General features: G+C 41.2%; 1 protein-coding gene across 2 annotated transcripts in view; it reads right to left on the bottom strand.

Moving 5' to 3' along the window:
- The window catches only part of MOGAT1 (monoacylglycerol O-acyltransferase 1), a 48899-nt gene extending 41043 nt beyond the window's left edge, over window positions 1–7856 (bottom strand). For both annotated transcript variants that reach the window (XM_023731218.1, XM_004376363.1), the window contains exon 1: window positions 7739–7856. In XM_023731218.1, coding sequence (XP_023586986.1) covers window positions 7739–7832 — 94 coding nt within the window. In that variant the 5' untranslated portion in view covers window positions 7833–7856. The remainder of the gene's footprint in view (window positions 1–7738) is intronic.
- Window positions 7857–21692: the final 13836 nt, after the last annotated feature.

The following is a 21692-nucleotide window of genomic DNA, read 5'->3' as shown; positions in this document are numbered from 1 at the left end:
CATGGCCTAGCCAAACTGATACACACATTTTTGGGGGGACATAACTCAAACCATGACACCTGTTATGAATATTTCAGAGACGGTTTCCAAGCTTAAAAACAAAATAAGCCCAATATTTTGTATAGTACGAACTAAAAACCATGGAGATAATCCACTATAAAAGTAGCACAAGAGTGTGCATGAAAGTCCGAAAATCCAGTGTGAACCATTCAAGTAAATGTTTACAATAGCCTCCCTCAAAGTCTTCCAGATTAAAGGAGACTAAAGAGATACGACAACTAAATACAGCATGTGGATTTCTTTGGCACAAAGGACATTAGTGGTACAATTGCTAAAATCTGAATAAGGTCTATGGATTGGATAATAGAATGTCACCAGTGCTATTTTCCTGATTTGGATAATCATACTGTGGTTATGTAAGAGGATGCCGGTGATTTTAGGAAATATATACTGAAGTCTTAGAGGTAAAGGGACATCATGTCTGCAATTTACCAAGAGTCCAAAAATAATAATAATGTTTATTTATATAACCTATATGCAGACACTGTCCCATTGGGTTTCTAAGGAGCGACTGGTAGATTTGAACTGCTAACCTTTTGGTTAGCAGCTGTAGCTCTTAACCACCGCACCACCAGGGCTTCAACAATAATATGTTTATTTATATAATATATATGCAGATATGGCACCCTGGTGGTGCGGTGGTTAAGCACTTAGCTGCTAACCCAAAGGTCAGCAGTTGGAATGCACCAGCTGCTCTGCAGGAGAAAGATGTGGCAGTCTGCTTCCATAAAGATTTAGAGCCTTGGAAACCCTATGGGGCACTTCTGTTCTGTCCTACAGGGTCACTATGAGTCGAAATCGACTCTGGCAATGGTTTTTTGTTTTTTTTTGGGCGGGGGGGTGGGAGGGTAGTATATGCAGATATATATTATTATTCATATGTCATATGGAGCTCTGGTGGCGCAGTGGTTAAGAGCTCGGCTGCTAACCAAAATGTCAGCAGTTCAAATCCACCAGATGCTCCTTAGAAACCCTAAGGGGCAGTTCTACTCTATCCTCTAGGGTCACTATGAGTTGGAATTGACTCGATGGCAACGAGTTTGGTTTTTGTATTATTCATATGTATTCATTACACACACATATGAAGAAAGAGAGAATGATAAAAGAAACACAGTAAAATGTTAACATTTGGGGAATCTAGATGAAGAAATATGGGATTTCTAATACTTTAAACTTTTCTGTCATTATTATTTCTGAAATTATTTCAAAATAAAAAGTTACCCAAAAAATGTTAATAGCACTCCCTAAGACCTGATGGCAAGGATTTGGAGCAACTGAACTCTCTCATACACTGCTAGTGGGAATGTAAAATGGTACAACCATTTTGAAAGAAAGTCTGGCAGTGTCTTAAAAAGTTAAACCTGCACACATACCTTATGATCCAGCCATTCCATATAAAGACTTGTAAGTGAAAGTTCACAGCAGTATTACTCATAATAGTTACAACTCAAATACCCATCAACAAATTAATGGACAAATTGATCCATACAATGGAATACTACTCAGAAACAAAAAGCAATGAACTATTGACACACCAAGGAAATAATTATGCCACATAAAAGAAGCCAAACAAAAATGAGTACATACTATGATTTTCCACTAACATATAACTTTAACCCTTTGGTGACGAGTGGATTCCGACTCATAGCGACCCTATATGATAGAGTAGAACTGCCCCATAAGGTTTCCAAGGCTGTAATCTTTACAGAAGCAGACTGCCACATATTTCTCCTGTGGAGCGGCTGGTGGGCTTAAATCACCAATCTTTCAGTTAGCAGCTGAGCACTTCACCACTGCACCACCAAGGATCCTTATATATATATGTGTGTGTGTGTATATATATATATATATATATATATACACACACACACATATATATATAAATAACTCTAGGAAACGTAAACTAATCTGTAGTGACAGAAAGCAGACCTGTGATTGCTTGGAGGGGGAAGCGGGGAGGAATTAAAAAGAAACCTTTGGAAATGATAGGTATACTCACTATCCTGATTTGTGACGATGTTTCTTGGATATACATATATCTTTTTACCAAATTGTATACTTCAAATATCAGCAGCTTTTTGTATGTCAGTTATACCTAAATAAAGCTGTTTAAATAAATATATAAGCCCATTCAGTAAAAATCGTGGTCCTATCACTTATTCACGTGGTCTTAGGTAAGAAACTTAACCTTTTGAGGTTTGGTTTTCTCACCTAATAAATAAATATATAATAATCTCTGGCACATGGAGTTGTACATAGAAGAGGTTCAATATATGTTTGCTGTCTATTTTTTAGACTTCTACTTTTCAGTTAGCAGCTTGGTGGTATACAGACTTCTAAGAATTTAGTTTTGTTTTCTTTTTTTTTTCATTTTAAAACTGGATGACTGGTACTTAACATTTATCTCAAAGAAACAGTGTCTGATTTCAAGGAACATTCTACCATTTGTGACTATATCCCAAGGGCTAACAGCTTAAACTCGCTTTCCTGGTGGTAGAAAGGGAAATGCATTCCAGGATTTTGATTTTGAGATCTTAAAATATATACTTAATAAAATCTCTTGTTACCTTTGGAAGTAACTGTATGCATCATCTCTCCACCTGAAAAGTGATCATTTAAAGGAAAAAATTAAGCATTCAGCCTGCCTTTCCTGTAAACTTTGAATTCTAGGGTAGCCAAATGGCCCTAAATAATGAGGAAAGTTCTTCCTTACAGAAATTCCAATAATAATGAAGAACGAATGACAGAATAAGAAAACCACCATTTTACAGTCCCTAGCAAAATGATTAATCCAGGCATGATCATTAACGGAGGCTTAAACCACTACCTGAAAGGTCGACGGGAACATCTGCTTACAGGGTGTTCAAGTCACCACTCTGCAGATTACCTCCTGCTTGTAAGGGGAAAAAATCACAACTTTAGAACAAAGGGCCAGGCGATCCATACCTGGACCCACTGATCAATCTCAGACACGAATAACATTATGTACATCCTGATTTGAGAACTGTGAAGTACACAGCAGCATCAGGAAAAAGGCCTAATCTAAATTTAATCAAGCCTTTAGATCCAACTTTAATTTCAGAAGACATACAGGGAATAAGTTAAACACAATAAGGAAAAAGGTAGGCAAATTCTGAAGGTGAGACATCCTGCCTCCTTCAATAATCATTAACAAGAAAACAGAGGTGAGGGAGCACTGTTCTAAATTAAGAGAGACATAAAAACAAAAGCAACATGCGGGTCTTGTGTAGATCCAGGTTTACCAGTAAAAGCATACGTCACGGTTTGAATTATGTCCCCCGAAAAATGTGTATATCAGTTTGTCTGGGCCATGATTCCTGGTTCTGCGTGATTTTCCTATATGTTGTAAATCCTGCCTCTATGATGTTAATGAGGGAGGATGGGTGGCAGTTGTGTTAGTAAGGCAGGACTGGATCTACAAGACTGGATTGTGTCCTGAGGCAATCTCATGAAATATAAAAGAGAAAAGTGAGCAGTGAGACAGGGGGACCTCATACCATCAAGAGAGCAGTGCTGGGAGCTGAGCGCGTCCTTTGGACTGGGGTCCCTGCGCCAAGAAGCTCCTAGTCCGGGGGAACACAGATGAGAAGGCCGACAAAGAGAGAAAGCCTTCCCCTGGAGCTGACACCCTGAATTTGGATTTTAGCCTCCTTTACTGTAAGGAAATAAACTTCTCTTCATTAAAACCATCCACTTGTGGTATTTCTGTTATAGCAGTACTAGATGACTAAGACAGCATACTTCTGGCAATATTTAGGAAATCTGCATATGAACTTGGTTTACATGATTTTAAAGAGTTACTTAACCTTGTTAAGTGTAATAATGGCACTGTGATTATGTAAAAAACTTATTTTACAATGTGCATATTAAAGTATTTAGGACTGAAACATCATAATGTGACTTATCTGAAAATACTTTAGCAAAATAATAAAACAAATATGGCAAAATATTAAATCATTGTAAACCTAGGTGATGGTTACATGGGAGTTCATACCCTTCTCTCTACTTTTCTGTGTACTTGAAAATTTTTATAATAATATTATCAAGGTATACGATAATACAAAATAAATGTGCAACTATAATACAAATGCCAAATGCATGAGAGAAAAAGATTTAAATAAACGTCCATCGAACCATCGTAGTTCAATTCATATTAAGAATTGTTTTATTCAGCACCTGCCAAATGCGAGTCACTAACTTATTCACATTCGGCAACATGTGGCTCCACCACTCACCACTTGGCAGTGTGACCCTGAGCAATTTGCTTCACCCCTTCGTTCCCTCATCTATACAATGAGTGCAGGAGCAGTACTTACCTCACAGGGTTGTTGTGGGAATTACATGGGCAACTGGGGTAGATAAGCATCTTCTCTTCTGTGTGATGAAAAAGAACTAGCCATTCAACAAACATTTACTGAACGTCTTCATGGGCCAGGCACGTGCTAGGTACTGCCTCTCTGAGCACAAACCTTTCTCAAACCACCACCACACCAAAGCAATCCCAGTGCGAGTCAATTCCAAGTCATGGTGACGCTGTGTAGAACTGGAGTAGGACTGTTCCATATGGTTTTCTTGGTTATAATCTTTACAGAAACAGATTGCCAGGCCTTCCTTCTGCAGTACCACTGGATGAGTTCAAACCACCAACCTTCAGCTTAGTAGTCACGTGCGAACAGTCTGCACCACCTACCCATTGCCGTTGAGCTGATTTCGACTCATAGTGACCCTACAGGGCAGAACAGAACTGCCCACAGGGTTTCCAAGGCTGTACATCTCTACCGAAGCAGACTGCAACATCTTCCTCCCCTGGAGTGGCTAGTGGGTTCGAACTGCCGACCTTCCAGTTAGCAGCCAACTGCTTAACTACTATGCCACCAGAACTCCTTTTGTGCCACCTAAACCAAACCAAACCTTTGCCATCAAGTTGATTTCAACTTATAACAACAGATACGACAGAGGAGAACTACCCCATAGGGTTTCCAAGGAGCACCTCGTGGATTCGAACTGCCGACCTTTTGGTTAGCGGCTGAACTCTTAACCACTATGCCACCAAGGTTTCCTTGCGCCACCTAGGAACCTCCAAATAACCACACAGACACACACACACACAAACAAGCCAAACCCATTGCCATGGAGTCAATTCCGACTCAACGACACTACAGAACAGAGTAGAACTGCCTCCTAGGGTTTCTAAGGCTGTAAATCTTTAGGGAAGCAGACTGCCATACCCTTCTCCTGCAGAGCAGTTGGTGGGTTCGAACCAGGGCTCCTCCAAAAAACCACAGGCATACAGAAATACAAGCAGTGGTAAGTGGCATGAAACAAAAATACATCAGGCTATCAGATGTGCTGAACGATCAGGGCGCCAGGCTCCAAGTTCAAGCCATCAATGTGGTCAACACAGTGGTTAAAAGCAGGAGCTTCAGGCAGACTACCTGGGTTTGCACTCAGCTCCTCCACTCATTACTGAGCCATGTGACTTTGAGCTATTTACTTCACCTCTTAACTCCCTCATCTATAAAATGAATGCAGGAGCAATACTTATTAGGTTGGTATGAGAATTGTTTTGTCATTAGCTGCCATCAAGTCAGCCCCAAATCATGGTGACCCCATGCATGAAATTGGACTGCTGTGATCTATATGGTTTTCATTGGCTGATTTTCAGAAGTAGATCACCAGGCCTTTCTTCCTAGTCTTAGTCTGGTAGCTCTGCTAAAACCTGTTCAGCATCACAGCAACATGCAAGCTTCCACTGACAGACAGGTGGTGGCTGTGCTCGAGGTGCACTGGCTGAGAATCAACCTGGGTTAACAAGTGTATGTTGTTTAGAACAGCACCTGGCACCTACCAAGCCTTCAATAAGTGTTATCTGTTATCATCTCTGTGTCTCTGGCCCAGAGCAAAATGGAGTGTCATCACACAAAGTCATTAATCCAGGCAAGATCATTCATGGAGGCTTAAACCACTAATTGAAAGGTCAACGGGAACGTCTGTTTGCAGTCACCATCCTGCAGATTACTTACTGGTTGTAAGGGGAAAAATCGCTAAATTTAGTGGGATTACCCTCCATTTTGCTGTGGGCCAAAGAGACACAGAGATGATTACAGATAACACTTCTTGAAGGCTTCGTATGCGCCAGCTGCTGTTCTAAACATTAAAATCAAAGTATTAGCTCATTAAGTCCTCACAGGCCTCTCAGTGTGGCCCGTGAGGACTTAATGAGCTAATATTTTGAACTTCTTATCTAAGTAAACACTAGCTGCACAATAGTCACTGGGAGAGATCGTTAAAAAAAAAAAAAAAAAACTGATGGAAGGGCTCCTTTCTGAAACAAAGGAATTAGAAATTCTGGGGATGGAACCTGGGCATCCATATTTCTTAGAAGCGCCTCAAGTGACTTTTAATGTACAGCTATGGTTGAGAACCACTGTTCTAGTCATGCAAAATGTCGTATCATTTTAAAAGTGTAAACTCACAGAACAACAAGGTTTTTTTTTTTTAATCACTGCATTCACCTCACCGTCACCAACAGTGTACAACCCGTGGTCTCATAGCAGGCAAATTACTTCAGCCTCCAGGAGAGTTTCCGTTCCCAGAGAAGGGGTTCCCAATAATTGATTTCTCCCTCCACCCCACCCCCGTTTACTCCAAAAGCAGAACAAGTATGCAGAAACAAAGTGCCCAGGTAAGGCTCCCTGACCCATCTGGACAAGGCCAGACCACATAAGGTTAACATCCCATGTGTAGTGATCGGCTCCTGTGAGTTTCTACAGTGAATTTAATGTGGGATCAGGCTGGAACACACTCCTGGGTCAAATTATTTCCAAACAAAAGCCACCCAACCTGTTGTTTTGCTCAGGGCTTCCAACCAGTTCCAGTTCCATCCCCTGCTGAAAATTTGTCTCTCCACCTCAGATACACTGAATCTACATTTTAACAAGATCCCCAGGTGATTCTTACGTACATATTAAGACTCTTACATACATATTAAAAATCACCTGGGGGTCTCGTTAAAATGTAGATTCTGATTCAGTATATCTAGGGTGGAAAGGCAAATACTCAGCAAAGGGTAGAACCTGAAAGAACCGGTTAGAAGCCCTGGTTTTGCTGCAGCTTTCATATCTTTCCGCATCCAGGAGATCTTAAACACGGAAAACAAACACGGCTGTTTGCCATCAAGGTGGGGAAAGAAGGAATTAGGTTTTAAATACTTGAGCATTCTTTTTTCATTCACAGGTTTTAAATACTTGAGCAGTCTTTTTCCATTTACGAATCGACAGTAGAGAAACAAGTTTACCAGCTTTTAGGGGCTAAAGTGCAATGTTCTATGGCTAGATTGGGACGTGGTTACACTGGGTGTATACACTTATCAAAACTCACCGAGCTGTATACTTATAATCTGTGCGTTTTATTACTGATAAGTACAAATCAAAAAAAAATTAAGATAGAAAAAAATAAAGTTGGTCAACAGCCATTCGCTACGAGGTTCACCAAAAACCAAAACGGAGAGGACCAAGTTAGCTCCAAACGCCCTTTGACCTCCTGCTCCGGCTGACAAGGGAACAAGGGCAGCACGGTTCTGAGCGCGTCCTCGGAGCCCCACGCCCTTGGCGTTTCGTCTGGATGTCCCGTGGCCCGGAGCGCGCGGGCCCCTTACCCAGCAGCAGGAAGGACAGGACCCACAGCAGCACCGCCGCCGTCTGCAGCCGCCGCACCAGCGGGGTGTTGAGCGGCGCAAACTCAATCTTCATGGCCCGGCCCCGGCGACAACTGCGCCGACCGTACCGCCTGGAACCCTAGTTGCTCCGCTGCCCGGGCGGGAAGTGCGCAGCCGGATCCGGCCCTGCGCTGGGCACTCGCGGGGCAGCGGGGAGGAGAAGGCGGCCCAAGGCTCGCTGGGGGCTGGACTTCGCCTTAGGTGGGAGGGCGCGCCCGGGCTGAGGCTGGGGGCTGCCAATCACGGGCGCCCAATGCAGCCGCTGGCCCCCGGGCAGCTGGCGCGCCCGGTTGCTGGCGAGAATGCGCCCAGTGGGGCACAAGGGACAGGGAGAAGAGTCACCTGGCAGCTGGCTGCAACCGGGCAGAGTAGCCTCTTACGTCCTTGCTGAAGACCTTGGTTTTATGGACACTGTGGTTCAACTGATGGGTCACCGTGCACTTGGTTTTAGCATCCGCCGTTAAACCCACCCCTTCCTCCAGACTGCGGCTGGGAATGGCTGGTGATCCGAAGAAGGCGCGGGACTTAGCCTCTCTGGGAATAGAGTACTCATCTGTTTATTGGTCTGTGTCCCCATACCACCTCCAAGCTCTGGGATGGTAGGGACCTGTCCTACTCACTCTACCCGGGTCCTAGAAACCTTTCATTTATTCATTCACTCAACAGAGACTTACCGAGCACCTACCAGGTGGTGGGCACCATTCTGGGCGCTGGCGATACAACAGCCCAAATTATCCATGATCACTGCTCTCAGAGAGCACAGGTTACTGGGAGACAGAAGCCAAATAACCACACAATTGGGTGTATAATTACAAAGCGAGGTCCTACAATGAATGAATGGAAAGAGCTTCTAGGACCTAAACTGGAGGGTCTGGGAAGTCTCTGAAGAACTGACCTTGACTTGAGCTATATTGATAAATGTAGTTAACAGAAAGGACTCGCTGGGTGGTATATATGGTTAACATGCTCTGCTGCTAACCAAAACGTTGGAGGTTGGAGCCCACCCAGAGGCACTTCGGAAGAAAGGCCTGTCGATCTAGTTCCGAAAAACCAACCATTGAAAATCCTATGGAGCACAGTTCTGTTCTGACACCCGTGGGGTCACCATGAGTGGAACCCACCCAACAGAAACTGGTTTTTGGAGTTAACCTAGGGGATCATCCAGGCAAAGGGAAACACAAGTACACAGGCCCTGTGGCAGGAACTCAAAGAAGACCAGTATGGTAGGAGCTCAGGGAACATGGAGGAGATTAAAGTGAGATGAGGCAAAAATGGTGGGCAAGGGCTAGATCCTACAGGGCCTTGCAGGCTGTATTTAGGGTTTGAGTCTACACTAAGAGCAATAAAAGCCTGTTAAGAGTTTCAGTTATGATGTGTTAAATGGATAGATGGATTCTAAATGGTGCCTAATCCTTCTGGGCAAGAAAACAAAAACCAAACCAATTGCCATGGAATGGATTCTGACTCATGGCGACCCCATGTGTGTCAGAGAAGAACTGTGCTCCATCAGGATTTCAATAGCTGTGACTTTTTTGGTCAGGCCTTTCTTCTGAGGCACCTCTAGGTGGATTTGAAACACCAACCTTTAACCTTTCGGTTAATAGCTGATTGTTAACCATTTGCACCATCCATGGACAACCAATCTTTGTGGGCATCCACTATGTTTTCTATATAACTATTAATTACTGTATAGTTAGAAACCTCAGTGGCTGGTGGCTGTCAAGTCATTGCTCAAGGGGATTTGGAAGAGCGCAAAGCAACAGAGTTGACCCCCTAACCCCATGCTCCTTTCTCCTTCAGCATTTTAATACAGAAATTTTTGGATAAAAAATACCAAGGCCAGCTACTTCAGGGGAGTTTGTGACTTTTTGTACCCAAAACTTGTGGGGTTTCTTTCTTAGTTGAGAAGCCACTTTCTCCAGTCCTTTTAGATTTCTTCCCTGAGCCGTCTCCCTGTGGTAGGTGGGGTACTGTAAGTACACACAGGGTCACTGTGCAGAGCCCTTCATGAGCCATATCTCATCGACAGCAGCGCCATGAAGTAAGCCTTAGCTCCAGTTTAGCAGCTGAAAGAAATCAGGCCTCAAAATCACACAGCTGGTAAGCAATAGAGTAGAGAAGATTCAAATACAGTTTTGTCTAAAACCTGGAAAGGCGAGTCATGGCTTCATCGATTGAATCAAACATGGAGCAGATAATTATTGTCTGCTTTGTGTCAGATACGTGGATGGATTCTAAATAGTGCCTAATCCTTGGTGCTGGTGGTGCAAAAATGAATTGAGACAGGGTCTCTGTGCCTTTGAGGATTCACATTCATTCATTCCTTGACTATTTGAGGAAAGAATGCTAGGTACTAGATGGGTGCAAGAGGGTGGGGTGGACTATACAGATGAGTAAGAAAGGTCTCTGTCCTCCCAGTATTCACAGTTTATTGGGAGAAACTGAAAATAACCACATATATATATAACCAACAGTGTGATAATGCCCTGAAAGAAGCATACAGGTCCAGCAATAGAGAATAATAGGCATCTATTTAGAACAGATTGGAAGTAATAAGAATGGAAGTAGGAAGAACCCTAAGGATGCTATTCTAGTCAGAGAGGATGGTGACTTGACCTACTCTGACATCAATAGAGATTAAAGATGGATTTAAGATATGCGTAGGAGATACAAATAGTAGGATTGGTTATTAGATATACACTCTGTGGATAAATAAGAGCAAGACACCCAGAATTCCTGATCCTAGTCACTTAGAGCTAACTGTACTTACTTAATAATGCCTTTATTACATGCCTGGAGAACTTGGTTAGCTAGAAAAGAACTGCCATATCCTACCACAGCCCAGTGAAGCCCAGCATGGTCCCACCAAGGCTCAGTCAATGCAACGGTCCATCACCATTTAGTCAACAATTAAAACATTCACTCCTTCATTTGACATTCAACAGGTGTGTGTGTTGTGTTCTAGGTTACTGGACTTAAATAATTATTGGAATTAAATGGTTAAAAAGTTTTAATTTATCAAGCTATTTAAAACAATTCTTCTGCATCAATCTTGTTAATCTCTAGAAATAAAACTAACAGGAAAACAGGAACCTTAGGTATTACCTTTATAAACTAACTATACATTTCACAGAATAGCTAGCTTGGAGTAGAGAAGTTAAGTGATTTGCCCAAGACAACCTAGCCAGTTAGCAAAGGGAGTACACCTAGGTCTCTTTTTAGCTTTACAACCGATAATTAACATTAAGAGCTAAAATCAATGCAGAGAAACATTGTGGTATAGGATAATGGTTTTCAAACTTATTCCTTCATCTTTAAAGAACATCAATTTATAAAACAAATCAGAGTGAAGGTGATCTGGTTGAAAAGGGATAGAGAACCTGGCTCCCAGCTTCTCAGCATCTTCCTCCTTCCTGAGGTGACTATTTTTAGCAAAATGAAATCCCCATCGGTTAACAGAACTTCTGAGGGTTCAGCAAAACCCAGCGTGGAAACCATTGCTTATTTTGCTCTTCATTTTTTGTGGGCAGCCCATTACTTGAGGAAACACAAAGTTGGATTCTGGGTTGCAGTTCAAAGCTGTGTATGACATACTAATATTATTGAGCAGTTACCACCTACCAGGTACTGTGCTACATACTTTATGTGCTATGTCTGATTTCAACCTCACAACCACCCTCCAGGGTAGGTAATATTTATTCCTTTTACCACTGAAGAATCTGAAACTAGAGGTCAAACTGATTGTTCACCTTTTATGTAGCAGAACTAGGTTTCTGTGATTTGAAAATAGGTTTGTCTGTTTCCAGGGCCTGAGAAAGCTCTGGAAATAAAATTATAAGTAAGGAAAGAAATGTTGTCAAAACAGAGAAACAAGTCACTGAAGGGAGTGTAGGGGAGTGCTTGAGGACGAAATGAGTCACAGTCTGGGTTGGGGTTAGTTATCCAATCAGCAAATATTTATCTATCACTACGTGCTGGGCATTGGGTATATATGAGTGAATACAATAAGCATAAGTTTACAATAGTTCAACAAAAAATTACTAAGCATCTCCTCTGGCAAATCCTGAAGAGGGCTGGGGTCAGGATAGTGAAAGGAAGCAACACAGTCCTGCGTGAAGATCTTAGACTCTATTACCCAAGTATGGTTCCTCCTTCTTTCTCAACTCTAATGAAGGAATAACAAGGTGACAGTTGCAACTGCCTCATAGATTATGAAAACCTGCTCTTGGAAATGAATAATTTCTTTTTAATGTTTTTCCTGCGCACTTTAGCACAGATAACTTCTCCTAGCGAGAAGGTGACAGTGTTTTTCTGTGACATGACATTTTACTGTTAACATGTTCCCGTTTTCAAGTTAAAAGGTATCTTAGTCATCTAGTGCTGCTATAACAGAAATACCATAAATGGGCGGCTTTAACAAACAGAAAAGTTTATTTCCTCACAGTCAAAGTAGGCTAAAAGTCCAAATTCAGGGCGTCAGCTCCAGGGGAAGGCTTTTTCTCTGTCGGCCTTCTTCTCTTCAGTGTTCTCCTGGACTAGGAGCTTCTTTGCGCAGGAACCCCGGTCCGGAGGACACACCCTGCTCCTGGCACTGCTTTCTTGATGGTATGAGGTCCCCAACTCTCTGCTTGCTTCCCTTTCCTTTTATCTCTTACAAGAGATAAAAGGTGGGGCAGGCCACACCCCAGGGAAACTCCCTTTACATTGGATCAGGGATGTGACCTGGGTAAGGGTGGTGTTACAATCCCACCCTAATCCTCTTTAACATAAAATTACAATCACAAAATGGAGGTCAACCACACAATTCTGGGAATCATGGCCCAGCCAAATTGATACACACATTTTTGGGGGGGACATAATTCAAACCATGACAAAAGGGAAATAGTATTATTTCTAAACTAAGAGTCCTTAGAGGAGACAGTTAAGGACAAAGGTCAAAGTTCCGACTTTCACAGGATGTATTAATCACAAGAGCAAGTCTGTCTTGGAGGAAGTACAGTCAGAATGCTTCTTAGAAGTGAGGATGGCGAGACTTTGTCTCACTTGTTTTGGGTGGGTCATCAAGAGGAACTATCCCTGGAGACGGACATCATGCTTGGTAAAGGAGAGGGTCAGTGAAAAAGAGGAAGACCCTCAATGAGACAGACTGACACAGTGACTGCAACAATGAGCTCAAACCTACCTACTATCGTGAGAATGGCACAAGACTGGGCAATGTTTCGTTCTGTTATACGTAAGGTTGCTATGAGTCGGAGTCCACTCCATGGCACCTAACAACAACAGCATTAACCACAAAGCTAAATATTCTCTTATCCATGCGTGTGAAGTGTGAGGGCCCTGCATGTCCTCAGGCCAGGCATAGTAGATGACTCCCCTGGTCAGAGGACCAGGAAGCCAACTACATGAATTCTCTCTAAGCGTGCCTTTCCCATTCCCCCTGGAGGTAAGGCTGCCCACGGGTCCCTGGCCCCAGATGCTAAATCCCACCAAGGGGTGGTTCATAAGAAGCTCACAGCGACCGGCAGCGTCTAGCTGTCTGCTGTCCGGTGGACTACTGAAGACCCTTGCTTCCTCCAAAGTTCATGACTCCAGGATCCTTTGCTTGGATCCCAGATTTTTCTACTATTCTTGCTTGAGAGGCAGTACAGTATAGTGCTAACAGTTCTCTAAATCAGTCAGATTAAAAAAACAAACAAAAATTATAGGAATTTAAATAAATAATAAATAAATAATTTTAATAGATTTCTTAATTGTTAAAGCAATCTTGGATTCCTGGTACATGACAGCTTGGAATTGGTATTGATTTTTTTTTTTTAATATTCCTTGGGTTTTATTTGCCATAATTTTTTTCTTTAGCATCTGTACTTTTAAGAGAGATTAGCATGTACTAGCTAGCCTATTTGAGCTACTTTTATCAGGTAAATTAATCAGGGTTATGATTACAACCACTAAGTAGGACACTTTCATCATACAAATCATTTGTTACTTGAAACAAATACAGGCATTTCTTTTTATAGAATTTTTCTAATAAATTCTCTCAATTTCTTATGTGGTTACAGATACATTCAATGTTTCTATTTGTTACTAAATCTTATTTTGATGATGTCGATTTTCTCTACAAATTATTTTTTTATTGCATATTTTCGAATTCTTGCAAACCATTTTTTAATCATATTTGTGGGTACACCCTTCACTCTTTTTCCCATCTCTCCTTCCGCATATTGTGGATATTATGTTTTTTTCATTAGACAGGCAGAGATTTTTTTTTTCCCAAAGTACCATGCCTTGGATTTATCAATTTTACAACTTTTCTAATGTGTTAGTTTCTGCTTTTGTTTGTTAATAAATGTGATAATAAATAAATAAATAGGTGAGACTAGAATCCTGGATCTACTGCTTACTAACTTCAAACTTGGATGATTACTGAGTACCAATAAGGCTCCGTTGATCATCTGCAAAATAAAATGAAGATAATAACCTACCTCACTGGATGGTTATGCATATTCTAGGAGAAAGAGGGTTTGGCACATCGCGAACACTTGAAAAATACCCACTCTTTCACAGCCTTTTCTATCTCCTCTACTACACTGCCTGACTTCAGTGTGGGTGCTCCCCAGAGTTATGTCCTCCTTGGTGAACTTCTCGATGAGTGACCCCCTCAGCTCCCAAGACCACCTCAACACAGATGGCTCCCATTCTAATCTCCAGCCTCTCTCTCTTCTGTGCATGTTTCATACTAGCTTCTGAACATCTGCAGCTAGATAGTCAACAGGCTGGCATCTCATATTCAACAAGTCAAAACTGAACTTTCTCCTTGTCCCCAAAACATGTTCTTCCTCGTGTACTCCCTATCCTTTCCAATGTCACTGTCATCCACCAAGTTGTCTAAGCTCAAAATACTGCTTTGAAACTAACTCCTCCTCCTCATAACTTTCTTCTAATTGGTTATGATTGCTGACACTTGGGATCATCTGCCCAGCATTCCTTTGTTCTCTCATCCACAGGGTAAACTTGAGAGTCACCATGTTAGAGTAATGGAACCCTGTATCTCACTCCAGTGCATTGGTCTGTTGGTCTAGGAGTGGACATCTAATCAATGCTAGATTTTTTTTTTTTTTATTCTACTTCAGGTGAAGGCTTACAGAACAAATAGTTTCTCATGAAACAGAAGTACACATGTTGTTTTATGACATTGGTTAACAACCCCACAACGTATCAACCCTCTAACTTCTCAACCTTTTTTTTTTTTTTTAATTTTTTTTTTTTTTTATATATTTTATTGTACTTCAGGTGAAGGCTTACAGAACAAATAGTTTCTCATGAAACAGAAGTACACATGTTGTTTTATGACATTGGTTAACAACCCCACAACGTATCAACCCTCTAACTTCTCAACCTTGGAGGACCTTTTCTTTTTTTTTTTTGGTGAAAATACACACAGCCAAAGATACACCATTTCAAAAATTTCTACATACACAGTTCAGTGACATTGACTATGCTCTTCAAACTGTGCTGTTATTCTCACTTAAGATGAAGGCTTACAGAACAAAATAGTTTCTCATTTAACAGTTACTACAAATGTTGCCCTATGACAATGGTTAACAATCTCACAACACATCAACAATATCCTTACTCAACCTTGGGTTCCCTATCACCAGCTTCCTTGTCCCCTTCTGCTTTCTGGCCCTTGTCACTGGACTCCCGTACCTCGTTAGTCTCATTTGGTTTTACGGGGAATGCTAGATTTTGGACTTGGGACCACAGAGAACTTGAAGCCCATTTTATTTAGAAAACTGTAAGATGTGCAAGTCTGGGGCCATTTGGTGGCCTTGTTTCTCGCCACATGGAGAAAACTAATCTGCATTGAGAGAAAACAACACTGACACCAAGAGAGAGCATAGCACAGAGAGACCTAGAAGCATTTAAATCCCTGGTTGTCCCTCCTCTTCCAAAAACGTGTATATTCAACTGAAAGAAGTGCAGAATGACTAAAACTTAGAGTGTGAGGGTTGAACAGTTACAGCTGGGACTCAAGAGGTAAGCAGATACCCTATATTGTAGGGTCCAAAACCACATTAAAGACTTTGGAACTGAAGAACGATGTGAAGGAATTCAAGGAAATTAAGCAGAAAAACATTATCAATTTGGTATTTTCGAAAAATTACATTGGCAACATTGTGGAAAAGGTATTAGGGGTGATAGTTTGGACAGCAAAACAAGGAAGGAGAATTTTAAGAATGAGGAAATGCTCAATAATATAATACGCCTAGCAAATTGACTTTTAAAATACAATTGAAAACTACCATTGGTTTGACAATTAGGAAGTCAGAATTATTCAACCAGATTCTTGGTGGGTCTAGCAGACCTCCTTGGTTCCAGACAGAGCCATTAATAGAACCCCAAGAAGATAGGTGGACTTGGGTCATGTCTTAAAAGTTTCAGGACCCAGCAATCCCAATCCTAGGTATGTACCTAGAGGAAGTCAAGGCAGGAACACAAACAGAAACCTGTACACCAATATTCACTGCAGCACTTTTCACAACAGCCAAAAGGTGGAAACAACCAAAGTGTCTATCAACAGACGAATTGATAAACAAAATGTGGTAAATACAGACAATGGAGAATTATGCCGCTGTAAAGAGAAATGAAGTTCTGATGCATGCCACAGCATGGATGAACTTTGAGAACAAAATAAGTCAACCATAAAAGGAAAAATATTGTGTGATCTCACTTATATGAAATAAGCAAATATATAGAAACCAAAGATTAATGTTTACTAGGGTGGGAAGGAAGGGAAAAAGGGAAGTTTTTGTTTGAAGGGCATTGAGTTTATGTTAATGACTTAACATTGGAATATCTTGGAAGAGGATGGTGATGATGGTGGCACAACATGAAAAATATAATCAATAACATTGAATTATAAATGTGAAGTTGTAAAAAATTCTACAATCTATTATCCTGCTTACCCTCTGGGAGACAGCAGCTCAAGTTTTACTAAACTTAAAACCTGAGAGAATTTATATTCTCAGATCACTTGGGTTGTCACTTGGAGTAAAATATCTAATATTTGAATGGCACTTTGCAAGTTTCAAAATGTTACCATACTTTATCCTTACAACCATCCAAAGAGTTGCTACATCCATTTTATGGATGAGGAAGCAGGTTGGGAGTGGACAATGTTTATTTTCAGAGAGAGAAGCACTGCACATAACCCCAGTGTACCCCTGTAAATTATCTGTTGCTCCAGTTTAAAATGCTATCAGACATAGTACTGCATTTTTAGAACCTACGAAAGGAGGACTTCCAGCCTGGCTCTTTCCCAACTACTGGCCAACCCACAAGCATTACAGCAAAGTGGCACAATTATTTCAGAGACTTTCTCCATGTCCAGAATTACATAGTTTACAGGCAAAAACAATCATGGTGATAATGAATCTATGCAGGCTCTGGCCCTATGTGGTGATGACAGAGCTGGATTGTCTACCAATGCCTGCTTAGACAGAGAAGAGAACTGAACACATGAGGTTTTACAGTAACCTGATTCTTTTCTCATAATAAATGTAATAGCTGTAAATTACAACAATTACAAAATAGAATACAATTCCTTTTATATAAGGGTATAAAGAAGAAAATAATCTCATGATCAAGAACAATAATCACAAATTACACTAGATTTTTTTAAAAAAAAAGTTTTTATGAAAAAAACCCACTTAAAACATCAAACGTCCGGTAAATAGTAGGGTTACCTGCTATTTCCACTTAGCTATGGGGGGCAGAAGGCAGTGGTGGTTCAGTGGTGGAATTCTTACCTTTCGTGCAGGACACTTACTTCAACACCCAGTGCACTTCATGCAGCTACCACCCTTCTGTCAGTGAAGGCTTGTGTATTGCTATGATGCTGAACAGTTTCAGCGGAGCTTTCAGACTAAGATGGACTAGGAAGAAAGACCTGGTAATCTACTTATGAAAATCAGCCAGTGAAAACCGTATGGATCACAATGATTCAATCAGTGTTTGTTCCTTTTTGCATGAGTCTCCATGAGCGTGGGCCAAGGCCTGCTAACAACAATAACACAGGCTGACAAGCATTTATGTCTTTCAGACCCACAAAAAGAATGCTATACTCACCTTGTTTCTCTCCTTCATCTTCAATTTCTTAAAATACAACTATGAAGGTATACCAGGTTAAATAGAACATTACCAACACTTTTGAAACCCTTTGGGTATTCAAATCCCCCAGGCTGTATCCTCTCCAGCTCAGAGCCAACTAGTCTCCCATTTTGTGTTTATCATCCCTTGCTTTTCCTTAGCATTTTGCCATCTATTTATGTAAGCCAAAACAATATACCTTTTTTTAGCCGGTTTTTTCTATTTTTATATAAATGGCACCATATTGTATATATTGTTTTGTGATTTGTTTTTGCTTAATATTATGCTTTTAAGATTTATTCAAGATGAATAAGGAAGACTGAAGAAGAAACAATGTCTTTGAATTGTGGTGTTGGCGAAGAATATTGAATATACCGTGGACTGCCAAAAGAATGAACAAATCTGTCTTGGAAGAAGTACAACTAGAAGCATCCTTAGAAGCAAGGATGGGGAGACTAAGTCTTACATACTTTGGACATGTTATCAGGAGAGATCAGTCCCTGGAGAAGGACAACATGCTTGGTAAAGTAGAGAGTCAGCAAAAAAGAGGAAGACCCTCGACGAGATGGACTGACACAGTGGCTGCAACAATGGGCTCAAGCACAGCAACAATTGTGAGCATGGCACAGGACCAGGCAGTGTTTTGTTCTGGGGGAGGGGGCCAAGATGGTGGAGTAGTCAGACGGCTTCCTATATCCCTCTTAACAACAAAGACCTGGAAAAACAAATGATTTGATTGTATATGAAAATCTAGGAGCCCTGAACAAGGTAAAGTTGAGGAATTAGACTCAGTGGCAGGGGGAGAGGGAGATGGTTCAGAAGAAGCAAGGAGTGCGGCAGTGGGACTGCAGCTTTTCAGCCCCAAAGGGCTCTGGGTGCACAGAGAAGTTGGCAAACAGCTCTGTGCGTGCACTCGGGAGGCAGTTTCCACATTGAGAGAGATCCGGCAGCAGAGATTCTGCTTGGACACTCTGAACCAGTGAAAAGCAGCTCCCAAATGGCTAAGGATAAGTACATGCGTGTGGCCTTTTGCAGGGATTTTTTAAAAAAAAAAAAGCCCACTTGAGAAAAACCTCTCTCCCTTTTACCTCCTCCCTTCCTGCTCTGCACCAGTCCTGCCTTCTGAAGTCTCTGAGTCCTCTGGGCCAGAAGTAGATCCCAAAAGGTGCCCTGACCCATTCTCCTGGCCCTGGAGAGGAAACAAATAAGCTACTGGCTCTCCTAAGCCAGGAACTCAGGGTCGGCACAAGTCCTTTGTTAGGAACAGGCATAAGAGGTCTGCGACTTTGAGTGCCTTCCACCCCTGTATAGACTTGTGTGGACCCACCTCAACAGCCTAAGCCCTCACTACCACAGTACAACAGGGTATACACCTGACATTTAACTTCAACTGTTTCAGCTGTGAAGTGGCAGATTTGTGACCCGTGACACAGCCCTGCCCTTTAAGCAGGCACCTTTACAGGTCTGCACCAGGGGCTTGAGGACTGGTGGCTCCACCTACATCACCTAATCACCTGCTACAGGGGTCCAAGAATAAGTGGTGCCCCTGAGTCTTTACAGCCAACAGATTAGGGGTCTCATAGTCAGGCTGCAAAACTCACCTACCTACTTGCTCTAGGGAATAGGGACACACTTCCCTTTCAGACACTCAGGGGCAGCCGTCAGCCCCCTGCCTTGCTCAGCACGTGACCCCCTACTGCAGCCAGATACTTGTTCCAACACCAATCACCCATGCCTCTCTAAGACTGTAGGTGAGAACCTGCACCACATACTTGGTGACCGACTGCCTGGACACCTGAGCTGAACCCATACAGCAAAATCTACCGGACTCCTCTGTGCACATACTTAGTTACAAAACTAACTACCTGGTGACAGGACGTCAGAGCTTCAAAGGCGCCAATAATCAAACTAGCGTACACGAGAAGCCTATTTGGGCATATCAAAACAAAACAAAACAAGACACTAGGACACACTAAACAAATATAAAATAAAATTATAAGAACTTACTGATGGCTCGGAGACAACAGTCAATATCAAATCACATAAAGAGGCAGGCCATGATGGCTTCAGCAAGCTCCCAAAATAAAGAATCAATAAATTCTCTGGAGGAAGAGAATTTCTTGGAATTACCAGAGGCAGAATGCAAAAGAATAATATACAGAACTCTTCTAGAAATTATAAAGGAAATTCAACAAACTGCAGAAACTGCCAAAGAACACACAGATAAAGTAGTAGCGGAACTTAAAAAAGTTATTCAAGAACATAATGACAAATTTAATAGGCTGCAAGAATCCACAGAGAGACAGCAATCGGAAATCCAGAAGACTAACAATAAAATTTCAGAATTAGACAACTCAGTAGAAAGTCATAGGAGCAGAATTGAGGCAGTGGAAGTTAGAAGCAGTGACACTGAAGATAAAGCACTTGATGCCAACTTATTTGAGGTGAAATCAGATAAAAGAATTAAAAAGAATGAAGAAAATCTAAGAGTTATGTGGGACTCTATCAAGAGAAATAACCTATGAGTGATTGGAGTACCAGAACAGGGGGGTTAACAGAAAATACAGAGAAAATTATTGAAGATTTATTGACAGAAAACTTCCCTGATATCATGAAAGATGAGACGATATCTATCCAAGATGCTCACCAAACCCCACATAAGGTAGATCCCAAAAGTAAAGTCACCAAGACATACTATAATCAAACTTACCAAAACCAAAGATAAAGAGAGAATTTTAAGAGCAGCTAGGGATAAAAGAAAAGTCATCTACAAAGGAGAGTCAATTAGAATAAGCTCGGACTACTCAGCAGAAACTATGCAGGCAAGAAGGCAATGGGATGACATATATAAAGCCTTGAAGGAAAACAACTGTCAGCCAAGAATTATATATGCAGCAAAACTGTCTCTCAAATATGATGGCAAAATCAGGGCATCTCCAGATAAACAGAACTTTAGGGAATTTGCAAAAACCAAACTAAAATTACAATAAATACTAAAAGGAGTCCTCTGGTTAGATAATCAATAACATCAGATAACAACGCAAGACTAAAACACAGGACAGAGCAACCAAATATTGACTCAGATAGGGAAGTCGAAAGTACATCAAACCTAAAACACTGCAAATAGGGAAACAGAGATATCAATATGTAAAAAAGGACAACATTAAAACAAAAAAGAGGGACTTGAAAAATGCAGACATAGATTTTTCATATGGAGGGGAAGTCAAGGCGATATAAAGAAATAAAAGACTGGTATAAACTTAGAAAAATAATGGTAAATATTAAGATAACCACAAAGGAATCTAACAATTCTACAAATCAAAGTAAAAAAGTAGAAAAATATAAAGACTCAGAAAACACAAAATCAACAATAATGAAAAAAAATACATAAAGAAAAACGACTCAGCACAGAAAATTAATAGGAACAAAGAAACTGTGAACAACACACAAAAAGAGACATCAGGATCACAGCACTAAACTCATACCTATCAATAATTACGATGAATTTAAACGGACTTAATGCACGAATAAAGAGACAGAGAGTGGCAGATTGGATAAAAAAGCATGATCTGATTCTATGCTGCCTACAAGAGATGCACCTTAGACTTAAAGACACAAACAGGCTAAAACTCAAAGGATGGGAAAAAAAAATACCAAGCAAACAACACTCAAAAAAGAGCAGGAGTGGCAATATTAATCTCTGACAAAATAGACTTTAAAGTAAAATCCACCACAAAGGATAAGG

Source organism: Trichechus manatus, unplaced genomic scaffold (assembly GCF_000243295.1).
Source record: "Trichechus manatus latirostris isolate Lorelei unplaced genomic scaffold, TriManLat1.0 scaffold00041, whole genome shotgun sequence".
In the NCBI taxonomy this organism is placed as follows: domain Eukaryota; kingdom Metazoa; phylum Chordata; class Mammalia; order Sirenia; family Trichechidae; genus Trichechus; species Trichechus manatus.
The sequence above is the reverse complement of the archived record's forward strand: the minus strand, read 5'-3'. Positions and strand labels throughout refer to the sequence as shown.